The following is a 26638-nucleotide window of genomic DNA, read 5'->3' on the forward strand; positions in this document are numbered from 1 at the left end:
TTTTGCACATCAGGAAGAACAAATTCAAGGAAAGGAGCTGCTTTTGCCAACGTAACTATTATCCCTTGCCTCCCATGTGTTTACTGGTTTTCCTCCTACCTTTGACCATATGAAAGTTACCGACGGACAAGAAAATCAAACACATCGTGTGTGCAATTGCCATGGTGATGTGCAGGATGGTTAGGCATGTATAGCTTTGCCTCATCTGACTGAAAGGTCATGACTGCCACTGTAATTATTGGTAAAATGTGTTTTCTTCTCAGCTTCATAAAGAATTTCACTGTAAAAACAATTAACCTGATATCAAAAGTGGAGCCAAGAAAGGAGGTTTTCCGGTGTTCTGTGGTTGCTGCAGTGTATGGAGGTTTAGGATCATTGTCATTCCAGTACTTATCCTTCTCGAGAGCTGGTAAGTCCTGATGCATTTCATCAACAGCCAGGAGAGAAACCTAAAAGGAAAATTCAGAATATACAGGATCTCAACCCCGCTGAAAAGTTAAACCTTTACAATTACATAATAATAATGACCCTTTATTGTCACAAGTATGAAGCTACTGTGAAAAGCCCCTCATAATCAATAACTCACATTACTGAATAAGCAGGATTTCTGTGAGTACAGTGAGCTATCCCTACAGCGCTGAATAAACACAAATTCCGCACTGTTACATTTTAAACTAATTTTTAACCCGCTGAATAAGCATAAACTGTGCGTAGTTGTTAACAAGGGTCTGGTTTACTGTTTATTCAGCAACGTAAAGGTTAAGCACCGTGCAAATGTTCTCAGTTCCTTGTTATTCTGCCTGAGCCTCGCACTCTTCTTGCATTAGAAATACTGTCATCAAATCAGACAGCTGTGGAAAATATATGACCCATAAATTGATGTGATAATCACAGCTGCCTTTAATGCTATACTCTGTTTTTGATGCAACTCCCCTCGGGAGGCTAAGACTCCAGTCCCAACAGGTGGAGATAGAGCTCCCATGACAAGGGCCGAAGGTTTGCATCACTTTTGGAGGAGAACGTCTGAACAATTTAACTCATAGAGTAAAGTCATATTCGCCTGATCTAATATGAAAAGACTAAGGGGGCGATTCTCCCAAATGGAGTCCAAGTGTTCGCGCCGTCGTGAATGCTGTTGCGTTTCACGACGGCGTGAACCGGGCCTGGGTATGACCGATTCTGTCCCCCACAGGGGGCCAGCACGGTGCTGGAGTGGTTCACGCCGCTCCAGCCTCCCTTCCCGGCGCCATATGGGCGCCACGCCAACCCGCACATGCGCAGTTGGGGCTGCGCCAACCTGCGCATGCGTGGGGGACTTCTTCTGCGCACCGGCCCCGACTCAACATGGCGTCGGTGTTCAGGGGCCGGCCGGGCAGGAACGTAGGCCTGGGGGGGAGAGGCCGGCCCGCCGATCGGTGGGCCCCGATTGCGGGCCGAACCCCATCGGAGCCCCCCCCCCACTGGCCGCCCCTGACCGTTCGCGCAGAGTTCCCGCCGGCAGCGATCAGGGGTGAACGGCGCCGGTGCGACTCTGTCGTATCCACGCGGCCGCGCGGCTCATCCGGGCCGGAGAATCGGGGGCTCCGCCGATCCCAGCAGCCAGCGCCACGCCAACCGCACCGGCGCAAATGGCACCGATTCTCCGCACCTTGGAGAATCGCGCGCTGGCGTCGTGGCGCGGTTGCGGCGATTCTCTGGCCCTGCGCGGGGCTTGGAGAATCGCCCCCAAGGTTCCCATCAGCCTTGATACCTGTAAAGTTTAAGATGCCAACAATCTTGTTAAAGGCAGAGAGCCCTACCAACTTCCAGTGTGGTGTCTGAACCTCCTTGGACCCATTCATTGGCACTTAAGGATACATCAGCCCAACAAGTTGGAACTAAAGCTACTGTAGCTGAATGCTGGAATCGTATTCACACAGATGAAGGTCCTATCAGCTCAACTCGGTTGAGTTCAAACTTCCATCAGTTGAACTAGTAAGATATTAATGTCCATTGGCCCGACTAAATTTAGGGGCAGCACGGTAGCATTGTGGATAGCACAATTGCTTCACAGCTCCAGGATCCCAGGTTCGATTCTGGCTTGGGTCACTGTCTGTGCGGAGTCTGCACGTCCTCCCCGTGTCTGCGTGGGTTTCCTCCGGGTGCTCCGGTTTCCTCCCACAGTCCAAAGATGTGCAGGTTAGGTGAATTGGCCATGCTAAATTGCCCTTAGTGTCCAAAATTGCCCTTCGTGTTGGGTGAGGTTACTGGGTTATGGGGATAGGGTGGAGGTATTGACCTTGGGTGGGGTGCTCTTTCCAAGAGCCGGTGCAGACTCGATGGGCCAAATGGCCTCCTTCTGCACTGTAAATTCTATTCTATGATAAATCATGAACCATGCTGAACAGCTTATAACATATCTAACCTTATGATTAACGTAGGTTTGAACTGTTCCCTTGTGACTGTTTACGCCATTCCAATTTTCTGCGAGGCTTTAATATTTATAAATGGTGTATTACCTATTATAATAGGCAATCGCTATCGTATAGCTAACTGCTCACAAATAGAATCCAGCCAAAGTATCAACTGACTGATTTTCCTGAAAATTCTGCTGTTATTCTGACGTGATAGTGGTAGTTGGTAATCCCCCAGTGTCTCTGCAACAGTTTGTTGATTACCTGGAAATTTCTGTCAATGAGCCAGTTTGCCTCAAAGTCATCGTCGTCCTCACCAAAAGGGTTAATCAGCTGCTCAGCTACCTGTGTAGTTTCAAACAATTGGGTTAACAATAAGAATGGCCCGTCGGGTTAATTTTTTTTTCCTTGCCTTTCCTTGTTAAGTGAATGTACGCAGAAATAAGACTTGCTATATTTTCAATTTCTTTCCTCCTTTCCCAAAGATGTGGATTCTTGATGGTGTTGACTATCTTATCCATGTGGCCAATCTTCATGCCCGAGCCGAAACAGCAAGTTTCAGCAGGCTGTTCATACAGTGCACAGCCAATCGCGGCTCATCCTGACATCTATATACATACCCTTTCTACAGAGGTCAACTGGTAGAAATCAGGACCGTGAGCATTTGCTGATATTAATTCAAATTGGCACAGTGGCTAATTGTAGCAGTTGTACTATCACTCCAGCAGAGATGAACTAACTCAGTACAAACCAGTGATCATGAGACCTTGTGGTCTGTAGGGCTGAGGTATTCACCTGTTTCGATGTAATGTCTTTTCTATCGCTGATCACAGCCCGTGTCTGTTGGAGCAGATCACAGGGAGAAGTTTTACACAAATTTTTTAAAAGTGTAGAAGGGGCGAGGGTGTTGATTTATTGGAATTCTTTCCCTGCTTTATTTTTTTCCTTTTACCCCAAAGACACAACTTGAGGTACCAATCACCTCACGTACCTTCATGTGCCTGTCTGAAGAAAGTAAGAAGTCTTACAACACCAGGTTAAAGTCCAACAGGTTTGTTTCAAACACTAGCTTTTGGAGCACTGCTTCTTCCTCACCTGAGACTTTAACCTGGTGTTGTAAGACTTCTTACTGTGCTCACCCCAGTCCAACGCCGGCATCTCCACATCATGTCTGAAGAAAGACTTTTGGCATGACATGCAACAGAGCCAGGCCTGATACTGTCCTTCATCTGTTGTCTAAATGCATGTGTATTCCAGCACAAGTCACAAGATGGTGGTAACCCTGCCTGAATTTTGTTTCTTCTTTTGTCTTGAGCATTCTGCTGTTCTGGATGAGATTATCTAAATTAGCACAAGCCAGATTTTGAGCCTGAGGCCTACCTGTATGACTCAGTCCAACATTGGGCAGTGCTTTTGTCAATTAGCCTCCTGGGGGGGAGGAGCTTCATAACAGGACTTCTGGGAAGGGAACTCCTCTCATGAAATCCTCCCAAGAATACACACTTGTGATTTAAAAAAAATATTACGTCTTGTTTCAGTCATTACCTTAAGCCAACCAGCGTAAAAGAAAAACTGCAACAGGGTGAAGGCGGGGATGTAGAGGTCGAGCTCATGGCCTGCGTAACCCTGACTGGGATCGAGAAACTGCCGACCAATTAGGCAGGCCAGAAAGAAACTGTAAACGGCAATGGTGACGACCTGGCAAATGACAAACGGACAGTGAGACCGATGCGAGTCAGACCACATCATTACAGTTAGAATCAGACACCAAATGACACTGTCTTCCTTTTAGTTTACGAGTCAATCATGAAATTACTGAATAGTCTAACAAATCTATTGTTTTGGCTAAGAATTCAATCAGTCTGCCCTACATCTCTCTTTTACTGAAAAGGTTCTCTGATGCAGTCTGTGCTGTTGGTGACACTGATAATTGGATGATGTGCAGCATGTTGGGAATCATGTTTGGCTTAAACATGACCTATGTAAAAACTTGCTCAGTTTGATTTGGGCCTATCCTTAGTTAAGCCTGTGTAGGTGTCTAATTTTGTGATAAACCATTAAAAAGCAAATGCAATGTCCTATAATCAGGATAACTTCCAGTTCTTCAATATAGTTTATCTCTCCAGGAGGAAGGAGGGTGCTCTGGCTGGCATTCAAATCTGAACTACAAATCTGTTGAAGCAACAGCAGGAAGCATTTTTGCCCTCTTGCGAGATGTGAGTAATTCCTATCCCTGAAACAGAGTAACGAACCTGCCCGATCTGTTAGCCTCGATTATTGTTCTCTTCGAGGTGTATTGAAGATGTACCTGCCCAGTGTAGCACTGAACTATACACATGAAATAGGCCGAGGACCCAGGTCCGATCCCGGCCCCAGGTCACTGTCTGTGTGGAGTTTGCGCATTCTCCCCATGTCTGCGTGGGTCTCACCCTCACAACCCAAAAGATGTGCAGGCTAGGTGAATTGGCCACGCTAAATTGCCCCTTAATTGGAAAAAAGAAATGGGTACTCTAAATTTATAAAAGAAATGATACACATGAAATAGTGATTCTTACCTGCGTGTAAACGAGTGGGACACTGATCCAGTCGTAACTGTACAGCCTCTCGCACTGGCTGCGCAGGTTATTCACCTCCTGTAGAATCAAAACAGTGAAATGTACTCTGGACCTTTCCCCACTTCTCAATGTCCTCAATTTCCAAAAGCAGGACTTTGCACCATACAAAGTTCCTTTCTTCTCATCTTCCAGCCTGGTTTGATGATCGGGTAATCAACTTATGTTATTTCCTGTCCCATGACTGGAGTTCACCTTCTGTGATTATCTCCTCCCACTGCAAACTACTAAAGCTCCTTTAGGATCTCCTCTGGAACTGAAATCTGGGGCGAGATTCTCCGTCCCCCACCGGGTCGGAGAATCGCCGGGGGCTGGCGTGAATCCCGCCCCCGCCGGTTGCCGAATTCTCGGTTATCCGGTGCCGGAGAATTCGGCGGGGGCGGGAATCGCGCCGCGCCGGTTGGCGGGCCCCCCCTCGCGATTCTCGGCCCGGATGGGTCGAAGTCCCGCTGCTAGAATGCCTGTCCCGCCGGCGTAGATTAAACCACCTACCTTACCGGCGGGACAAGGCGGCACGGGCGGGCTCCGGGGTCCTGGGGGGGGGGGGCGCGGGGCGATCTGGCCCCAGGGGGTGCCCCCACGGTGGCCTGGCCCGCGATCGGGGCCCACCGATCCACGGCCTGTGCCGTGGGGGCACTCTTTTCCTTCCGCCTTCGCCACGGTCTCCACCATGGTGGAGGCGGAAGAGACTCCCTCCACAGCACATGCGCGGGGATGCCGTGAGCGGCCGCTAACGCTCCCGCGCATGCGCCGCCCGGAGATGTCATTTCCGCGCCAGCTGGCGGGGCAACAAAGGCCTTTTCCGCCAGCTGGCGGGGCGGAAATTAGTCCGGCTTGGGGCTCTGCCCCCCAAGATGCGGAGGATTCTGCACCTTTGGGGCGGCGCGATGCCCGACTGATTTGCGCCGTTTTGGGCGCCGGTCGGCGGACATCGTGCCGATACCGGAGAATTTCGCCCCAGGTTCCTGGTAATGGCCGCAGAGCTAGAAACGTGAGGTTAGGAGCCCGTGATTCAATTGCCTGAGAAATGCAGCTGACTTACAACATGGTTAGTAGCATTGGACCCAAGGCTTGGTTGTGGCCTGTGGGGTGTATGTACACACGTTTTTGACCATAGCAAGACAAGTTGCGATGACAGTTTGTGGGTTTATTATCAGAGGCAGAGAATACGAAAGCAAGGACATTTTCCCATATTTATAAAACATTGATCAGCCCACAGTTGGAGTGGTGGCATTGGACCTTAAACTCAAGGCATTGGAGGGAGTGTAGAAGAGATTTACTAGAATAATGATGTCATTCTAAATTTTAAAAGATCGCGCCTAGTTTCGGGAGCCGTTCGGAGGAGGAGGAGCAGTCTCTGTCAGGGAGAGAACCTGAGAACATCTGAGACACTCAGAAGGTAAGTAAGTGATTTTTACTCATTTTTACTTTTATACCTTTTTCAAATTGTCTGTGTCGGGGGGAAACTGAAGTGACATCACAGAAACGCTGTGGCCTGAGTGGCTGGTTGGGAATCTACACTAAATTTAAAAAATTAAGCATTGGTAACTAATTAAACATAATTACTTAATTATAATTTAGAGGGGTATCTAAGCCAGAGATCGGAGAGTACTATATTTAGCTTTCGCATTTATGTTAGAAATCTAGTGCTAGGAAACAGATAATTAACAGTAACTTTTTAAAAAAAAATAAAATTAATTAAAAAAAAAACTTTTAATTTTAATTAATTGACGCAATGTCAGTTAGAGGGGTGCAGTGCTCTGACTGTGAGATGTGGCAGGTCCGGGAGGCTTCCAGCGTCCCGGATGACTTCATCTGCAGAAAGTGCACCCAACTGGAGCTCCTCACAGAACGCATGGTTCGGTTGGAGCAGCAATTGGATGCACTTAGGAGCATGCAGCTGGCGGAAAGCGTCATAGATCGCAGTTATATAAATGTGGTCACACCCAAGGTGCAGGCAGAGAAATGGGTGACCACCAGAAAGGGCAGTCAGTGCAGGAATCCCCTGTGGTTGTCCCCCTCTCGAACTGGTATACCCCTTTGGATACTGTCGGGGGGGGATAGCCTATCAGGGGAAAACAGCAGCAGCCAGAGCAGTGGCACCACGGCTGGCTCTGATGTTCAGAAGGGAGGGTCAAAGCGCAGAAGAGCAATAGTAATAGGGGACTCTATAGTCGGGCACAGATAGGCGCTTCTGTGGACGTGAAAGAGACTCCAGGATGGTATGTTGCCTCCCTGGTGCCAGGGTCCAGGATGTCTCCGAACGGGTAGAGGGCATCCTGAAGGGGGAGGGCAAACAGGCAGAGGTCGTTGTACATATTGGTACTAACGACATAGGCAGGAAGGGGCATGAGGTCCTGCAGCAGGAGTTCAGGGAGCTAGGCAGAAAGTTAAAAGACAGGACCTCTAGGGTTGTAATCTCAGGATTACTCCCTGTGCCACGTGCCAGTGAGGCTAGAAATAGGAAGATAGAGCAGCTAAACACATGGCTAAACAGCTGGTGTAGGAGGGAGGGTTTCCGTTATCTGGACCACTGGGAGCTCTTCCGGGGCAGGTGTGACCTATATAAGAAAGACGGGTTGCATCTAAACTGGAGAGGCATAAATATTCTGGCCGCGAGGTTTGCTAGTGTCACACGGGAGGTGGGCGTGCACTAGTATGGCAGGGGGGTGGGCACGGGAGCAATAGGTCAGAAGGTGAGAGCATTGAGGGAGAACTAGGGAATAGGGACAGTGGGGCTCTGAGGCAGAGCAGACAGGGAGAAGTTGCTGAACACAGCGGGTCTGGTGGCCTGAAGTGCATATGTTTTAATGCAAGAAGTATTACGGGTAAGGCAGATGAACTTAGAGCTTGGATTAGTACTTGGAACTATGATGTTGTTGCCATTACAGAGACCTGGTTGAGGGAAGGGCAGGATTGGCAGCTAAACGTTCCAGGATTTAGATGTTTCAGGCGGGATAGAGGGGGATGTAAAAGGGGTGGCGGCGTTGCGCTACTGGTTAGGGAGAATATCACAGCTGTACTGCGGGAGGACACCTCAGAGGGCAGTGAGGCTATATGGGTAGAGATCAGGACTAAGAAGGGTGCAGTCACAATGTTGGGGGTTTACTACAGGCCTCCCAACAGCCAGCGGGAGATAGAGGAGCAGATAGGTAGACAGATTTTGGAAAAGAGTAAGAACAACAGGGTTGTGGTGATGGGAGACTTCAACTTCCCCAATATTGACTGGGACTCACTTAGTGCCAGGGGCTTAGACGGGGCGGAGTTTTTAAGGAGCATCCAGGAGGGCTTCTTAAAACAATATGTAGACAGTCCAACTAGGGAAGGGGCGGTACTGGACCTGGTATTGGGAAATGAGCCCGGCCAGGTGGTAGATGTTTCAGTAGGGGAGCATTTCGGGAACAGTGACCACAATTCAGTAAGTTTTAAAGTGCTGGTGGACAAGGATAAGAGTGGTCCTAGGATGAATGTGCTAAATTGGGGGAAGGCTAATTATAACAATATTAGGCGGGAACTGAAGAACCTAGATTGGGGGCGGATGTTTGAGGGCAAATCAACATCTGACATGTGGGAGGCTTTCAAGTGTCAGTTGAAAGGAATTCAGGACCGGCATGTTCCTGTGAGGAAGAAGGATAAATACGGCAATTTTCGGGAACCTTGGATAACGAGAGATATTGTAGGCCTCGTCAAAAAGAAAAAGGAGGCATTTGTCAGGGCTAAAAGGCTGGGAACAGACGAAGCCTGTGTGGAATATAAGGAAAGTAGGAAGGAACTTAAGCAAGGAGTCAGGAGGGCTAGAAGGGGTCACGAAAAGTCATTGGCAAATAGGGTTAAGGAAAATCCCAAGGCTTTTTACACGTACATAAAAAGCAAGAGGGTAGCCAGGGAAAGTGTTGGCCCACTGAAGGATAGGCAAGGGAATCTATGTGTGGAGCCAGAGGAAATGGGCGAGGTACTAAATGAATACTTTGCATCAGTATTCACCAAAGAGAAGAAATTGGTAGATGTTGAGTCTGGAGAAGGGTGTGTAGATAGCCTGGGTCACATTGAGATCCAAAAAGACGAGGTGTTGGGTGTCTTAAAAAATATTAAGGTAGATAAGTCCCCAGGGCCTGATGGGATCTACCCCAGAATACTGAAGGAGGCTGGAGAGGAAATTGCTGAGGCCTTGACAGAAATCTTTGGATCCTCACTGTCTTCAGGTGATGTCCCGGAGGACTGGAGAATCGCCAATGTTGTTCCTCTGTTTAAGAAGTGTAGCAAGGATAATCCAGGGAACTACAGGCCGATGAGCCTTACTTCAGTGGTAGGGAAATTACTGGAGAGAATTCTTCGAGATAGGATCTACTCCCATTTGGAAGCAAATGGACGTATTGGTGAGAGGCAGCATGGTTTTGTGAAGGGGAGGTCGTATCTCACTAACTTGATAGAGTTTTTCGAGGAGGTCACGAAGATGATTGATGCAGGTAGGGCAGTGGATGTTGTCTATATGGACTTCAGTAAGGCCTTTGACAGGGTCCCTCATGGTAGACTAGTACAAAAGGTGAAGTCACACGGGATCAGGGGTGAGCTGGCAAGGTGGATACAGAACTGGCTAGGTCATAGAAGGCAGAGAGTAGCAATGGAAGGATGCTTTTCTAATTGGAGTGTTCCACAGGGATCAGTGCTGGGACCTTTGCTGTTTGTAGTATATATAAATGATTTGGAGGAAAATGTAACTGGTCTGATTAGTAAGTTTGCAGATGACACAAAGGTTGGTGGAATTGCGGATAGCGATGAGGACTGTCAGAGGATACAGCAGGATTTAGATTGTTTGGAGACTTGGGCGGAGAGATGGCAGATGGAGTTTAATCCGGACAAATGTGAGGTAATGCATTTTGGAAGGTCTAATGCAGGTAGGGAATATACAGTGAATGGTAGAACCCTCAAGAGTATTGAAAGTCAAAGAGATCTAGGAGTACAGGTCCACAGGTCACTGAAAGGGGCAACACAGGTGGAGAAGGTAGTCAAGAAGGCGTACGGCATGCTTGCCTTCATTGGCCGGGGCATTGAGTATAAGAATTGGCAAGTCATGTTGCAGCTGTATAGAACCTTAGTTAGGCCACACTTGGAGCATAGTGTTCAATTCTGGTCGCCACACGACCAGAAGGATGTGGAGGCTTTAGAGAGGGTGCAGAAGAGATTTACCAGAATGTTGCCTGGTATGGAGGGCATTAGCTATGAGGAGCAGTTGAATAAACTCGGTTTGTCTCACTGGAACGACGGAGGTTGAGGGGCGACCTGATAGAGGTCTACAAAATTATGAGGGGCATAGACCGAGTGGATAGTCAGAGGCTTTTCCCCGGGGTAGAGGGGTCAATTACTAGGGGGCATAGGTTTAAGGTGAGAGGGGCAAGGTTTAGAGTAGATGTACGAGACAAGTTTTTTACGCAGAGGGTAGTGGGTGCCTGGAACTTGCTACCGGAGGAGGTGGTGGAAGCAGGGACGATAGGGACATTTAAGGTGCATCTTGACAAATACATGAATAGGATGGGAATAGAGGGATACGGACCCAGGAAGTGTAGAAGATTGTAGTTTAGTCGGGCAGCATGGTCGGCACGGGCTTGGAGGGCCGAAGGGCCTGTTCCTGTGCTGTACATTTCTTTGTTCTTTGTTCTTTGTTGTTCATGTGCTCTGCTTGAAGGCAGGTCCTTAGTGCATTGTCTGCTGATGCTCCTTCAGGAGATGTTTTCTTCACAGTTTTTTTGTCGGTGGTGGTTTGCCATTGCCTTCCATTTTTGGGCAGGGTACCGGTCCCAAGTCTACGTTAGCCAGAATGGGAAACAACCCTCACTGCTGGTATTATTCAGAACCACATGCTCGCTATCTATCCAACTGAACTAACTGTCCCCTTGCCATAATGGTAGCAGCAATGAAGGACTACAGTTAACATGGAGCAACAGGGAAAACTGGAGATGTTCTTGTCATCTTCCAGTTAAGATTTTGAAATTGAACACCGATTATTACAATGGCCACTGTAAATCATGTGGCCTTTTGGCAAATTGGGCTCCAGCACGTCCTGAGTCTCAAGCAAATACTTAATTCAATACAGACATTCTCAGCCCAATGGGAATTCACACATCCCTTTATTTAAGGATGGACCATCAACAACAAAAGAACTGTAGCATTCCAGCTTTCTGTTTCACCATTGGCAAAGAAACCACCAAAACACAATGTGTGTTAGATGAATGTGAGTATATCCCATTGACCTTCCACTTTATTATGATGAACCCTGATCCAAACTAGACTGGGTGAATTTTAAGGTGTCAAATGACAATTAAGGATGTGTAATCAACCACACCATTTCTTTTTGGAAAAAGGACTTGGAACTTGTACAGGTCACAAGGCGAGGAAACCATTTTGTTGTGTGCTTTTAAAATAACAGCAAGAAACTACTCTGTAGTCAGAGTTCCATCAGAAAGCTGTGATCCATCTAAGCAGATAAGGTAGTAAGCAGCAATACCCCAATCTTATTTCAACTTCAAATTCACCTGAGAACTAACCTCCTGAAAATACGAGTCTAACACACTGACAGCTTACTGAGAATCCTCTGCCTCACAAGACCTTCACTTCGACTAATGCATCAACTCATCTAAGGAACTACAGGCTTGCTGTCATGGGAGTGTCTCTTTAAGAAATGTTTTTGTCTTATCACATGGCTTCAGTGATGTCATTGTGTGGATGGAGCTGGGCTGGGGCTCTGAGTTTTTACTTTCGCTTTAAGTTTGGACTGTTTTGAACTGCACAGGTTGAAAGAAGTGTCGCTCTATCTTCATTTTAAAAGCTGTTTCCGGACTGCTTGGTAATTTAAAAAAGATAATTGCTTTCTGGAAGGAATTCAAACCTGCTGTTTGAAAAGGGGAACAGAGTATAAATAACAAGTCTTATACCAGTAAGAGTGCCGTGGGCTGGGCCACATCTTTGAAAAGGAGTTTCTGGTTTTACTTGGATTTTGTTATTGAATTGGAACAGTTTCTTTTGATTAAAAGTGCGGTTGAATAACACCTGAAAGGCAGGCTCTTTTCCTCATCCCACCCAAATTCAACAAACAGTTGTAGGTCAGGTGAACTCCATAATATACTTTGGAGTCTTCTAAACCCTGGCCCATAACACTGCCATGAAAGAGATGCAGACACTCATCATAAATTGTAATTGTGTTAGTGTACCTTCATCTGCACCTAACTTTTGTGTGTGTGATAGTTTGTGTGAGTTAAGTGAGTGAGAAATTCAGTGGCCCTGTTGCGCTCGAACGAGAGCGTGACGAGGCCGATAAATAGCAGGAGAGGCCAAAAACGAGAGATGCACTGGGCGCCAAACTGTCTGTGATACAAGCAGCCTGCTCTGGTAGGTGAAGTCGGGATCCTGCCGTAGCATGGCGAGAAGCCAATAATCACCACTTAAGCCCTATTTCCATACAATTAACGGGAGCCACCCCGTATCCAATGGCCTCACGTGATCCAGCTGCCTCTCCAGCAAGTGGTCACGCTGGTGCCGATTAGTACTCCTTTTTAAAAACGTGAATCTGGCAGAAAAGCTTCTGTGGGGAGCCGAGGAGGTGAGTAGCCATCTTTGCTCACAGGCATTGAGCCCGGGGGCACTGGTCTTGCCACCTCTGTGCTTGGAGGGGGGTGTAGGGCAACGGGGTGCGGGGGGCGCTCCCTTGGTTGGACTGGTCCACCATGGGAAGGGGGTGGGAGTTGGGGGGGGGAAAAGGGAGGGTGTGCTCCGCTGGAAGGGCAACCACGCGTGGCTCCTCTATGCCTACCCCTGGATCATGTGTACCCATTCCAGGGGCAACCTTTATCCCTGCCAGTCTGCCCCACCGACCACCCATAACCCCCACTGTTTATTGGGGGGGGGGCACTCGGCCAGGTGTGCGTGGGCTGGGCATTGGGCGAGGGTGTGGAGATCTATGGGGGAATAGAGGTGGGAGCCACTGGTGTTTGTCAGTCTAACTCCCTCTCCCAATTCCTTACAGATATTGAACGATATGCATGATATTTTGGACCCTGCAGAACTAGCCCTAGTGGTGCTGCTGCTAGGCCGGGCAGCCAGGCGCTGGAGATGGCGAGAGCAGCAGCATCGACAAAGGCTTCAGGTGGTGGCCCATGTGCCGGGTCCTGCCCCGCACCCTGAGGACCCGGCCATCCATTAGGCTAGGATGAGACGCAGAGGGGGAGACCCGCGACGTCCCAGGGTGTACAAGTCTAACTGGCCGTTGGAGAAGATTATGGACGGAGCGTGCCCCAGTACGCTCCGCCTCAACAAGGAGACGGTGCAGCACCTGTGTCATGTCTTTGCAAGCTTGGCACCACGTGGAGGAGGAGGACACCACTCCCGGTGGCCATCAGGTTCACCGCAACCCTGAGTTTTTACGCCTCAGGATCATTCCAGGGCTCGAGCAGGGAACTGTGCGGCATCTTTCAGGCTACAGCCCACAGGTGCTACATCTGACAGGACACCGGTGCCCTGTTTGCCCGGGCAGAAAATTATATAAACTTTGACATGGACCAAGCACAACAGGAGGCCTGAGCAGCAGGATTCTCCACCATCGCCGGGATGCCTCATGTCCAGGGGCCGATAGGCTGCATGCATGTTGCCTTGTGCTCACCAGGCCATCTGGGAGTGCCCTACATTAACAGGAAGGTGTTCCACTCTCTGAATATCCAGTTTGTGTACGACCATCACATGCAGATCATGCACGTGTGTGCACGCTTCCCAGGGAGTGTGCACGACAGCTACATCCTGGGGCAGTCAGATATCCCCAGCCTCCAGGACAACCTCAGGATGTCTGGCTGGCTCTTGGGGGATAAGGGGTACCTGCTGAGGATCTGGCTAATGATGCCGGTGCGGAGGCCAGAGACCGATGTGGAGACCCGGTACAATGAGGCCCATGTGGCCCCTCGGGCTGCCGTTGAGCGGTGCATCGGACTCCTCAAAATGCGGTTCCGCTCTGGTGGTGGCCTGGAGGTCGGCCCGCATAGCGGAAGAAAGTGACAAGAGGCGTCATACTTGTTGTGGTGAAGGGTTTTTAATGTTTCACAAGTGTCCAACACTTCCCACTCTCCCGATGGTGCCGCCTCACTCTCTCTCCAACCCCCACCCCCCCAGAGCACCGGGAAACACGTGGCAGTTCCCACTTGCTACCACACTTAGAAATGGTTTGGAAGAGGAGGAGGGGGGATTCCCACACGGGGCGGGGGGGGTCAATGGGATGGCGGGGGAGGCTGGGGTCAGCAGGTGCCAGCTGACTTATGGGAGTGTTATGGGGGGAGCAGAGAGCTAGATATGGATCTAACGGGGGGGGGGGGGGGGGGGATATGTTTATGTTTTGTTCTGTTCCTCCTCTTTTTCTTTTCTGTTACAGGGGGGCTTAATTGGTTGAAAATTTTTGTTGGAAAAACTTTGAATAAACATATTTTTAAAAAAAAGAAATGGTTTGGAAGAATTGTGGCCAGACTTTCAGGCAAGGGAGGCCAGAAGGAAAGGGAAGAGAAAGAGCACCCCTGAAGGAAATGGAGACCAGGGAATTCCAATAGAGATAGCAGGAGCACGTTTTCCAGCAGAAATATTGGGAAGTGAGACAGATTGCGGCAGCGAGAGAGAATCTGACTTTAGCTGGTGGTAATTCGCTCCGAGACAAATTCTGATTTTCTGAAGCATTCCTCATTTTATCCCCAAGTTTGAAGAGGAGGACAGCTTTTGAGAAAGTAGGCCAGCAGAGTTTTTTGAAACTCCTAATACAAAGTCAGTTAGTACTAAAGGCCCATGAAGTTCATTCCATGCTCCCTGCCAAGATTTCTGTCCGTTACGATCTGACAAAGACTACTATTCTCAGTGCTTATGAACTCTTACTGGATGCATACCGCCAATATTTTGGAATTCTCTTTAAAAAGCCCACACCAACTTTCCTGGTATTTGAGAGAACTAAACAGCTAGCAATTGATGGGTGCGCCCGAGCTCTAAAGATTGACCGCACCCACAAAAGGTTAAGAGATATATTACTGCTAGAGGAGTTTAAGACTGTCTCCTAAACGGCTTTAAAATAGTAGGAGCAAAGGGCTTCCAAAGTCAGAAAATCAGCTATCTTGGCTGATGACTATGACTTAACCCATTAACCTCTAAACCAAAACAAATTAGGATCAAGGAGAGATAAGAAACATAGAAACATAGAAAATAGGTGCAGGAGTAGGCCATTTGGCCCTTCGAACCTGCACCACCATTCAATATGATCAGGGCTGATCATGCAAATTCAATATCGCACTCCCGCTTTCTCTCCATACCCCTTAATCCCTTTAGCCACAAGGGCCACATCCAGCTCCTTCTTGAATATATCCAGTGAACTGGTCCCAACAACTTCCTGTGCTAGCGAATTCCACACGTTCACAACTCTCTGAGAGAAGAAGTTCTTCCTCATCTCAGTCCTGAGTGGCTTATCCCTTATTCTTAGGCTGTGACCCCTAGTTCTGGAAGTCCCCAACATCGAGAATATTCTTCCCGCATCTAGCCTGTCCAGTCCAATCAGGATTTTATATGTTTCTATGAGATCCCCTCTCAATATTCTAAACTCCAATGAGTACGCTCACAGTCGATCCAGTCTTTCTTCATATGTCAGTGCTGCCATCCCGGGAATTAGTCTGGTGAACCTTCGCTGGACACCCTCAATAGCAAGAATGTCCTTCCTCAAACTAGGAGACCAAAACTGCACACAATACTCCAAGGTGTGGCCTCACCAAGGCCCTGTATAATTGCAGCAAGACATACCTACTCATATACTCAAATCCTCTCGCTATGAAGGCCAGCATGCTTTGATTGGTTGAATTGATTTATTGTCACATGTACCGAAGTACAGTAAAAAGTATTTTTCTGCGGCCGAGGGAAAGTACACAGTACGTAAGTAGACAAAGAGAATAACCAACAAAGAACATTGACAAATGGTACATCGACAAACAGTGATTGGTTACAGTGGGGAACAAGGGGCCAAACAAAGCAAATACATGAGCAAGAGCAGCATACGACATCATGAATAGTGTTCTTACAGGGAACAGATCAGTTCGAGGGGGAGTCGTTGAGTCTTGTAGCTGTGGGGAAGCTGTTCCTATGTCTGGATGTGTGGGCCATTAGCTTTCCTCACCGCCTGCTGTATCTGCATGCCAGCCTTCAGCGACTGTTCCACCATGACACCCAGGTCTTGTTGCACTTCCCCTTTTCCTAAACTGCCACCATTCAGAACATCTGCCTTCCTGTTTTTGCCACCAAAGTGGATAACCTCACATTTACCCACATTATATTGCATTTGCCAAGTATTTGCCCACTCAGCCAGCCTGTCCAAGTCACCCTGCAGCCTCTTTGCATCCTCTTCACAGTGTATACTGTCACCTAGCTTAGTGCAGTCTGCAAATATGGAGATATTGCATGTAATTCCTTTGTCTAAATCATTAATGTATATTGAGAACAGCTGGGGTCCCAGCACTGAGCCCTGCAGTACCCCACAAGTCACTGCCTGCCACTCTGAAAAGGACCCATTTATTCCCACTCTCTGCTTTATGTCTGCCAACCAGTTCTCTATCCACACCAATACATTACTCTCAGTATCTTACTCTCAATACCATGAGCTTTAATTTTGCTCTCTAATCTCTTGTGTGGAACCTTGTCAAGAGCCTTTTGAAAGTCCAGATACACAACATCCATTGGTTCATCTTATCCATTCTACTGGTCACTTCCTCAGAAGATTCCAGAAGATTTGTCAAGTATGATTTCCCTTTAGTGAATCCATTCTGATTTGGACCGATCCTGTCCCCGCTTTCCAAATACTCAGTTATTTCATTCTTAATAATTGACTCTCGCATTTTCCCCACCACCGATGACAGGTTAACTGGTCTATAATTCCCTGTTTTCTCTCTTCCCTCCTTTTTTAAAAGGTGGGTTACATTAACTCCCTCCAATCCATTGGAACTCTTCCAGAGTCTATAGAATGCTGGAAAATGATCACCACTATGTCCACTATTTCTAGGACCACTTCCTTAAGTACTCTGGGATGTAGAGCATCAGGCTCGGGGGACTATCTGATTTTAATCCCATCAATTTCCCCAATATAGTTTCCTGACTAATAAGGATTTCCTTCAGTTCCTCCTTCATGCTAGACCCTCTGAACCCTAGTATTTCTGAAAAGTTATTTGTGTCCTCCTTAGTGAAGACATATCCAAAGCAATTGTTCAACTGGTCTGCCATCTCTTTGTTGCCCATGATGAAAAATGCCCATGAATTGTAGAACCCCTCCATCCTTCCCCTCAGTTCAAACTTAACCTTCTCAAGAGTCAAGAATTCCAACAGGTCCCCCCGTCACGCCAGGGCACAGGGTGGAGAGGCTGCTATCCATCCCATCAGGATCCGCCTTCAGGCGATCAACGAGGCGAAGGCTACAACATCTGCCTCTGCACCCGTTTCCAACCCTGGCTGGTCTGACATCCCGAATATGGCCTCCCGGGAGCCTGGGTCCAGTTTCACAGGCACCACTTTAGAAATTAACCTAAAACCTCCTTCCGGTAATCCTCTAGCTTTGGACAGGACCAAAACATATGAACGTGATTAGCCCCCCCCCCCCCCACCCCGCAACGCAACGCACACACACATCTTCTACTCCTTCAAAGAATCGGCTCATCCTCGCCCTCGTGAGGTGTGCTCTGTATACCACCTTCAGCTGTATCAGCCCCATCCTCGTGCATGAGGTGGAGGCACTCACTCTCCGGATCACCTCACACCAGAACGCCTCCTCCATATCCTCTCCCAATTCTTCCTCCCACTTTGCTTTGATCCCTTCCAGTGGTGCCTTGCCCTCTTCCAAAATAGCTCCATAAACCATGGACACTACCCCCTTCTCCAGTCTCCCTGTCGCCAGCACCTCCTCCAGCAATGTGGAGGCCGGCTCCACCGGGAAGCTCTATCTCCTTTCTGGCAAAATCTCGAACCTGTATGTATCTAAACATCCCCCTGCTCTAGCCCATACTTCGCTTCCAGCTCCTTCAGACCTGCAAACCGACCCCTAAGAAACAAATCTTTTAGTGTCTTAATCCCCTTCTCCCATTTCCGAAGATTTCCATCCGACCTCCCTGGCTCAAATCTGTGGTTCCCCCGAATCAGCATTTCCCTTGACCCTGCCCCCAACCCGAAGTGTTGGTGAAGCTGCCTCCAAATTTTCAATGAAGCTGTTATTACCGGACGCCTTGAGTATTTCCCCGGGGCCATCGGGAGCAGCGCTGTTGCTAGTGCTTTCAATCCCGACCCCCTTCACAAACTCTCCTCCATCCTGACCCACTGGGAATCAACCCCTCTGACCCAGCTCCGTACCTTCTCCACATTCGCCGCCCAATAGTAATGCATCAGGTTCGGAAGACCCAAACCCCCTGTCTGCCTTCCCCTCTGCAGCAGCACCTTTCTAACTCTGGCCACCTTCCCTCCCCATATGAACGAAGTAATCCTTCCCTCAATCGCTCTGAAAAAAGCCTTTGGCAGGCATTGTAAAATAAACAGAAATCGCAGGGGTGGGGTGGGGGGGGGGGGGGGGGGGGGGCTTCCATTCCGTAGCGCAGGGACTCACTTTAGATACCTGGGGGTGCAGGTTGCCCGGGAGTGGGGGGGGGGGGGCTCCACAGGTACAACATTTCTAGTTTGGTGGCGAGAGTGAAAGCTGATCTGGCAAGGTGGGATGGTCTCCCTCTGTCACTGGCGGGTCGGGTACAGGCGGTTAAAATGAACGTGTTGCCGCGATTTCTGTTTATTTTTCAATGCCTGACGAAAACCTATCCGGTCCTGTCACCTTCCCCGACTGCATCCTCCCAATCGCATCCTTTATCTCTTGCTCCACTATCGCTCCTTCTAATGTAGCCCTGTCCCCCTCCCCTAACCTCAGGTACTCCAATCCACCTAGAAATTCCTGCATCTCACGGTCTCCCCCAGGTGGCTCCGACCTGTACAAACTCTCATAAAATTCCTCAAGACCTTGTTAATCAGATCCGGAGCCACCACCAACTTCTCTGCCCTATCCCTCACCTGAACAATTTCCCTTGCCGCTGCTTCCCTCCGGAGCTGATCTGCTAACCCCACCTTATCTCCATGTTCGTAAACTGCACCCCTTGCTCGTCTCAGTTGGTGCCCCACCTTCCTGGTAGATAGTCGGTCAAAGCTCGCCTGTAGTTCCTTTCTCTTTTCCAGCTTCGCTGGGTCCCCATCTTCCGCATAAATCCTATCTACCTCCAATTATCGATTACCCTCTGCCGCTCCAACCTCTCCTCTTTGTCCACCCTGGCCTTAAACAAAATCACCTCACCCCTCACCACTGCGTTTAGAGCCTCCCAGACCACTGCCTTCGACACCTCACCAGTACAGTTGAAACCTATATATTTCTCAATTACCTTTTCAATTTTGTCACAGAACACTTCCAGTTTCCACCCCGGCCTCTGCGCTACCCCCTTCTCCCCTTTAGAATTCTGATGTAATGTGGCCTTTTTTGATTTTTGTCTTTGGTTTCTCTGCCTTCCACGTCACGTTTCCCTTTACTGCCTTTTGTTTCTATCCTCACCTTACTTTCCTCTGACTTCCTGCATTGGTTCTCACCCCCCTGCCATATTAGTTTAAACCATATTAAGGAGGTTGATGGAACAGAAGTAGATTCCCGAGGAAAAGAGAAGAGGCAAGACCAGTAGATTAATCCCCAACTTTAAAAGGAGCAAATTAAAACAGCAGGAAGACCTCCTGCCTGCTTCCAGCACCGCAAGCCTGAGCTGGTGAAAGTAAACCAAGCCCAGACTCAAATGGAATGGGGCAGGACAAAATACCTACCAAGCAGATTCAATTGTAATTTTCAATGGAATTGGCATATGTACTTTACAAGGAAAAGAAATCACAGGGTTATGAAGAGAGAACAGAATGGGACTAATTGAAGAGCCTTTTCATAGTGCCAGGCAAGATGGGCCAAATGGCCTATTTTGGTGCTGTAATATTCTATAATGCATGCAAAGGGGAAGTGATTTACTTTGCCTCACAAGCTCCAAGAAAACAAATAACACTTTCAAAGTTATAGGGTGTTTTAAACCCATTGCTTGTAGTGAAGGTTGCTGAGTGACCAGCCAAAAGCAGGGCAAAACCTCCATGCTGGTAAAAGGGCTTACTGGCATGTGTTTAAAGGTTCCCCAAGTAAACATTCACCTGCAAGGCAAGTGGATCACAGATGTAGTGATGGTCTGGTTAGCACGAGATGCCCTTAGGGGATTAGACTTATTGTTGGGAAATTATTTGGTGAGTTAACAGGTAATGTACCGAGAGGGTCAAATACAGTCCACAGAAACTGGGGAAACAGAAGGGGACCAGAAACATTTTGTTCCGCTGCAGAGAGTTGAAGAAGTCCCTAATACCCTACAGGAGGTGATAGAGCCGATAAGGATTTGATAAATAGAATCGAATGAAAGCCAAAGGACTTTCCAGAGACCAGCAGTAGGCTTAGTGAGGTTAAAAAGGATCGAGAAGGAACCCTTAAAAGCTAAAGAAGTCAACACCAGGTCAGTAGGGTTTAAAGAAACCAAGGCAAGGCCCGTAGAATTTAAAAGGAATGAATGGCTAAAGCAGCGGCCTAGTTCGGTCTTTCGGGATTTAAATAGAGACAGAGAAAGTTCCCAACCAGAAGGCAGATAGTGAAGGGGACACCTCACCCAGTTGAAGAGCCACAAGGCAGTGTAGCAGAAACCAGCCAGCCACCTGTGAGCAGTAGTTTAAAAAAAATTTAAAGTGCCCAATTTGTTTTCCAATTAATGGGCAATTTAGTGTAGCCAATCTGCCTAACCTGCACATCTTTGGGTTGTGGGGGTGAAACCCACGCGGACATGGGGAGAATGTGCAAACTCCACCGGGGAGAATGTGCAAACTCCACCGGGGAGAATGTGCAAACTCCACCGGGGAGAATGTGCAAACTCCACCGGGGAGAATGTGCAAACTCCACCGGGGAATATGTGCAAACTCCACCGGGGAGAATGTGCAAACTCCACCGGGGAGAATGTGCAAACTCCACCGGGGAGAATGTGCAAACTCCACCGGGGAGAATGTGCAAACTCCACCGGGGAGAATGTGCAAACTCCACCGGGGAATATGTGCAAACTCCACCGGGGAGAATGTGCAAACTCCACCGGGGAGAATGTGCAAACTCCACCGGGGAGAATGTGCAAACTCCACCGGGGAGAATGTGCAAACTCCACCGGGGAGACTGTGCAAACTCCACCGGGGAGACTGTGCAAACTCCACCGGGGAGACTGTGCAAACTCCACCGGGGAGACTGTGCAAACTCCACCGGGGAGACTGTGCAAACTCCACTGGGGAGAATGTGCAAACTCCACCGGGGAGACTGTGCAAACTCCACCGGGGAGTATGTGCAAACTCCACCGGGGAGTATGTGCAAACTCCACCGGGGAGTATGTGCAAACTCCACATGGACAGTGACCTGGAGCCGGGATCGAACCCGGGTCCTCAGCGCTATGAAGCAGCAGTGCTAACCACTATGCCATCGTGCCACCTCGCCTGTGAGCAGTAGTGTCCCAAAGGACACGGAGCAGATTGGGGACCAACCCAGTCCCAAAGGGGAAGTCTTTGCAGCTTAAGGCGAATTGCACTTGTGAAAGCCACAAGGGAAGTACAGAATTAACACCATTAGCATCACAGGATCAAATTCAAAACTTCCTGAACCCAGCTCTCCAATTTCTAAGGCAACTTACAATAAGATGCTAAGGAAAAACACAGACATCTCATAAAGGTTTAAAAACAACACACCCCACACCATAACCTGAGAAATAAGAATCACCAATGAACCAGAACCGAAATGATCAGACAGTTCTGGAAGCAGCCATGAAAGGGTCAAGAGCTTGACAGGCATCCCAACAAAATGATCTTGGTAATTTACTTACAACAAGCTTTGAAACAGACTCCAGCCTTGTGAACCCGGATTCCTCACCAAGAGCCAGCATGGAGTTTGAACTTCCAACAACTGCTAACAGCATTGAAAATCACTTCTTGTGCAGTGGAGACATGTCATGTTCCAATATATTGTGATCTTTCAATCAATATTTAAAAATTTTGAACATAGACAGAAAACTAAAAGAGCCACTAAAAATCGGGTGACATTTTAACATTTTGAGCTCCTTCAGTCCTGAGTCTCAAGCAAATAACTAATAAAATATGGACAGTCACAGCCCTATGGGGAATTCACACATCCTTATGTTTAAGGATGAACCATCAACGAAAGAACTGTAGCATTTCAGCCAGCCCATCTTTCTGTTTCACCATGGAAAAAAGAAACAAATGTGTATTGAATAAATGTGAATGGATCCCTTTGGCTTTCCATTGCATTATGATGGTTCCTCATCCAAACGGAACCCTGTGAATTTTAAGGTGTCAATTAACAACACTGGATGTATAATCAAAACACCATCCCTTTTTGGAAAAAGTATTTTGAACTTGCACATGGTGAGGAAGCCATTTTGTTGTCTACTTTTAAAATAACAGCAAGGAACTGTTATGCAGACAGAGTTCCATCAGAAAGTCATTGAATCAGCTGTGAGTCATCTAAACTGCTAAGGTAATAAATGGCAATACATTGAAAGTAGGAGAAGGACTCTGCCATCGTTCCCTCCCCCAACCTTTCCCACTTTGAGCACACTGAAACCTAACCTGGAAATTTGCAATCTACCAGTAATCCCATGCGCTTTAACTTTACTTAGTAATCTGCTTGTGAGACTTCGTCGAAAGTCTTCTGAAAGTTTAAGTGAACCACATCCACCAGTTCGCCCTGTCAACTCTGCTAGTTACATCCTCAGCTTACTGAGAATCCTCTGCTTTATAAGATCTTTGCTTCAATTGCATCAACTCATCTAAGAAAATACAGGCCTGCCATGAAAGAGATGGAGACAATCATAAATTGTAATTGTATTCTTTTACTTTCATCTGCATCAAATCTTTGTTTGTGCATGAGTCAAGTTGAGTGAAGATACATTCGGGGCAAGTGTGTGGTAATAAATAACCTTTTTTGAAAAGCTTGCTGCCGGGATTATTAAATTGGGACAATCACTCTGAGGGTAAGAAAACACAGTGGTACATGCAAACAAATACTGATCACGGGCAGTAATAAATTATGTTCTTGACATTTTTCTTAGAGCACAGAAAGTTTTGGGGAGATTTGATAAAAGTATTTAAAGTCAGAGTAAATAAAGGGGGCTGGATTCTCCGCCAGTGGGATGCTCCGTTTTGCCGGCAGCCTGAGGGTTTCCCGATGGTGTGGGGCTGCCCCACAATGTGAAACCCCATTGACCAGCCGGCGAAACGGAGCAGCCCATCGGTGTGCTGAACCAGAAATCTGGCACTGTGGATCGGAGGATCCAGCCCAGAGAAACTGTTTCCTACTGCCTCAGTAACCAGAGGATACAAATGTAAAGTAGTTGACAAAAGACCCAAAGGCAAAATGTGGGAAAAATATAAGCAACCAGCTCTTCTGACCTGGATTAAATTGTCTGGTGGGAGCAGAATCAATAGTAATTTTCAAAATAGAATTGTAAAAATACTCAGAAGTAGAAAAAATCTGCAGGTCTATGGGGGATGGTGCAGAAGTGAGCCGAATTGAATCTCTCTTTCTCTGAGCTAGCAGAGATATGTTAGGCCAAATGGTCCCCTTCTGTGCTGTGCCATTCTGATGATTCTATGATCGTTCCAAAAGCAAATCAACATAAACACACACAACCACAAAATGCTGTCAAGCTATTTGAGCAGCAAAATAAATTCAGAGTATTTGTGAATGAAGTGTGCGCCAGAAAATGGTGACAAAAATTCCAATGTTTAAAGTAGCACATCATGGTGTGCAAATATTTTCACAAACTGAATGGAATTTTGAAAGTGCTGTGAACCGTGATCGCTGTTTGCAGCATATCCATTCTGTTAATAACGTTGCTGCAATCATTGTTGAGGGAGGTTCTTCAACATGCATCCTGTCACTACAGAGGCAATGTGTACCTCTGGATCTGGTTTTGGTAATAAAAGCATTCGGGAATTTTAAGGATTTTTCCCTCCTTGAAACTGATCCAGCAATAAACAAATCTGTGAATTATTCCTGGAAGCTGGTGGAAATTGATTATAAAGGTGCCTAAAGATAAGACAGTTGGATAGATAGATAGGTAGATCGATATATTGTGCAGTGACCAGTGTTTACCGTGTGCCATACAGTGGTTGGGAATTTCTTCCTGTGTCTTATTCAAACTTAATGATCTGAGTCGAACTTTAAGGATAAGGTGATGATATGTTTGCCACTTATTGATTTCCACAGAACAGACCAGAAGGATAAGTTAGGATGATAGATTGGATCATATGTGAGCATAAGACAAAGTTGGGTTAAAAATATGCTTCTGCTTTACAAACCAGATTTTTGGCAAGTAATTTACATTTTAGAAATTTCTGTATACAGCTCAGTCAAGAACAGACTGAAGATTCTTTTAAAAAAAGGACGATAGTGATCAGGAAGCAGAAAAGGAAACTGGAGAAAATGTTTCTCTGGGTCATGCGATGTATACCAGAGGGGCACCGGTGAGAGTCTGGAGGCAGGTTATTTGAAATTCCTCATGGTTATCGAGCTGAATTCCCATTCCTACTGCCCAAATGATTGTCAGCGGCTGTTGCCACCAGTGCTATGGTCATGTTCCCAAAAGCCTGTAAATGAGCAACTCCCTGAATCAGGCATTAGGCTTATTAAAATGTTAATTGAGGTCCAGTGATGTATATGGGACCCGGATTGCCATTTTGGATCAGGGTGGGTGAGATAAGTTCTTTATTGTGGGGCCAGGATGAGCAGCCTGGGCTGCTGGTGCTGGAGTTGATGGGCTGCTATTGAGGGCCCAATCTCCTGCTGCAGCAGCCTGCCCATCTGGCATGGTGAGGCCTGGCCAGTTGGCTGAAGTCTGTTCAGGGTAGTATCCACCCCATGTTCACATTGGAGCCCATCATTAAGCCTCTCTAAGTGAGTTGGCTATTTTGGTACCAGTGTTATGCCGTGGTCCCACACTTACTGGGAAACTCATTTTATTTAGGAGCCTTGAAGCCAATAAGCAAAGAAAACTTTCACCCCTTTCGTTGGCATTTATCTGAGGCCATGCGTGAGTGATGGAAGGCCTCTGCACTACAAGTTCCTTTCTTATTTGCATATTAAATGTTCACTTCTGTTTTTTTTTGTTCACTCATTTTCATTTTCTGACACTCATAAGCAAAGCCACAAAAATAAACTTTTGGGGATGCAATTTCACTCAGGGAAAGGCAGGGAAGGGTGACTGCTGAGGCTGAATTTGAAGGAAGGGCACAGATGCCAATACTACCCAACTGAGTGCAGACACTCACTCTGAAGATGTGCGCCAAAGACACATAGTCACTGATTCGGTCTTCCTTCCTCGCTTTCACCGCTAGATTGACGAACCACACACAGGGAACCCAGAACTTGTTGTGAGGAGAATTGAGGCGTTCAAACTTCTTGTGCTCATCTGGAGTCATGAAACCTGGAAGCAAAAGTGACAGACAAAGGAAAAGACGAAAAAGTCACTCTGTGATGTGTTTTTTTTACATTGTAATATGTTCTTTATTTTCCAGTTCTGGATGTGAAAAGAGGCATTAATTTTTAATTAAATACTTAATAAAGTAAAAAGTATTTACACATTAATTTTAAACTGTAGTCAATGAAGGATTCATTCTTGTTGATAATTCCAAGCACCTTATCAACTCAGGAATTCTATAAATACAGGAGACACTGCTGCACTTTATCAAAGACAGCAGAAATAACATGGCATTACATTAGCAATATTGTGGAACATTTATTTACAGAACCATCCTAAAACTGTTCTACATTAAGTAGAATCATTTAGGAACTGTACCGTTTTACGTTTTGTCTAATTAAACTGTTAAACTCTTACTGATTTTTAAAATCCACTACAGGCTTTTTATACAATTCATAGGCATAAGAACAGAGGAGACCAGGGGCTGGGAGCCCATTCCCTCAAAAAAAAAATCTAGCACAGGGAAGCCAAGTTGATTGGGATCCCTAAATTTGTTTGCATCGTTGGTGATTTAACACCAACAAGGTATCCACCTTTCATTTTTAAAAATCAAAAATCCCCCCACTTTCCTATGCCCATGACAACCACCTAATTTTGAGGACCATCTCAATAGCCCTAATTCTTTTTCTAAACAGTTATATTTGTTAGACATGAACTATTGATGTTAAAAATAGATAAAACCTTGAAGTACCAAGGGTTTATTGAATAGACGGTCTCAGAACCAAGCACTTGATTGTGCAAAATCTCAAAGGACAGTTCTCATCTGTCTGATGCGATTTGCCATGTGACTGACTTCTGTCAATCATGATTTCTAATTGCCTTCTGATTCTTCTTCAGCTTCTCTTAAACAAGTGAAGAAAGCGATGTGATCTGTTTTTTAGCTGTTGTACATCACAGCTGGCGCTTTCACCTGACAACCCATATTTTCTCATTTTAACGGGTGCAAATTAAATGCTGGCAAGCTCAAAAGCAG

General features: G+C 47.1%; 1 protein-coding gene and 1 long non-coding RNA gene across 3 annotated transcripts in view; one reads left to right on the forward strand and one right to left on the reverse strand.

Moving 5' to 3' along the window:
* Positions 1 to 26638, reverse strand: part of LOC140384392 (bestrophin-4-like) — a 177199-nt gene that overhangs the window by 12180 nt on the left and 138381 nt on the right. For both annotated transcript variants that reach the window (XM_072466053.1, XM_072466054.1), the window contains 5 exons: positions 25457 to 25611; positions 4949 to 5026; positions 3939 to 4091; positions 2658 to 2738; positions 298 to 449 (listed from right to left, as the gene is read on the reverse strand). In XM_072466053.1, coding sequence (XP_072322154.1) covers positions 298 to 449; positions 2658 to 2738; positions 3939 to 4091; positions 4949 to 5026; positions 25457 to 25611 — 619 coding nt within the window. The remainder of the gene's footprint in view (positions 1 to 297; positions 450 to 2657; positions 2739 to 3938; positions 4092 to 4948; positions 5027 to 25456; positions 25612 to 26638) is intronic.
* LOC140384395 (uncharacterized) lies at positions 264 to 25653 on the forward strand. The gene is made up of 4 exons (XR_011933051.1): positions 264 to 409; positions 4520 to 4609; positions 6318 to 6404; positions 25523 to 25653. It is a non-coding gene; the product is annotated as an uncharacterized lncRNA (long non-coding RNA).

The sequence above is a fragment of the Scyliorhinus torazame genome, chromosome 10, assembly GCF_047496885.1.
Source record: "Scyliorhinus torazame isolate Kashiwa2021f chromosome 10, sScyTor2.1, whole genome shotgun sequence".
NCBI classification, from domain to species: Eukaryota; Metazoa; Chordata; class Chondrichthyes; order Carcharhiniformes; family Scyliorhinidae; genus Scyliorhinus; species Scyliorhinus torazame.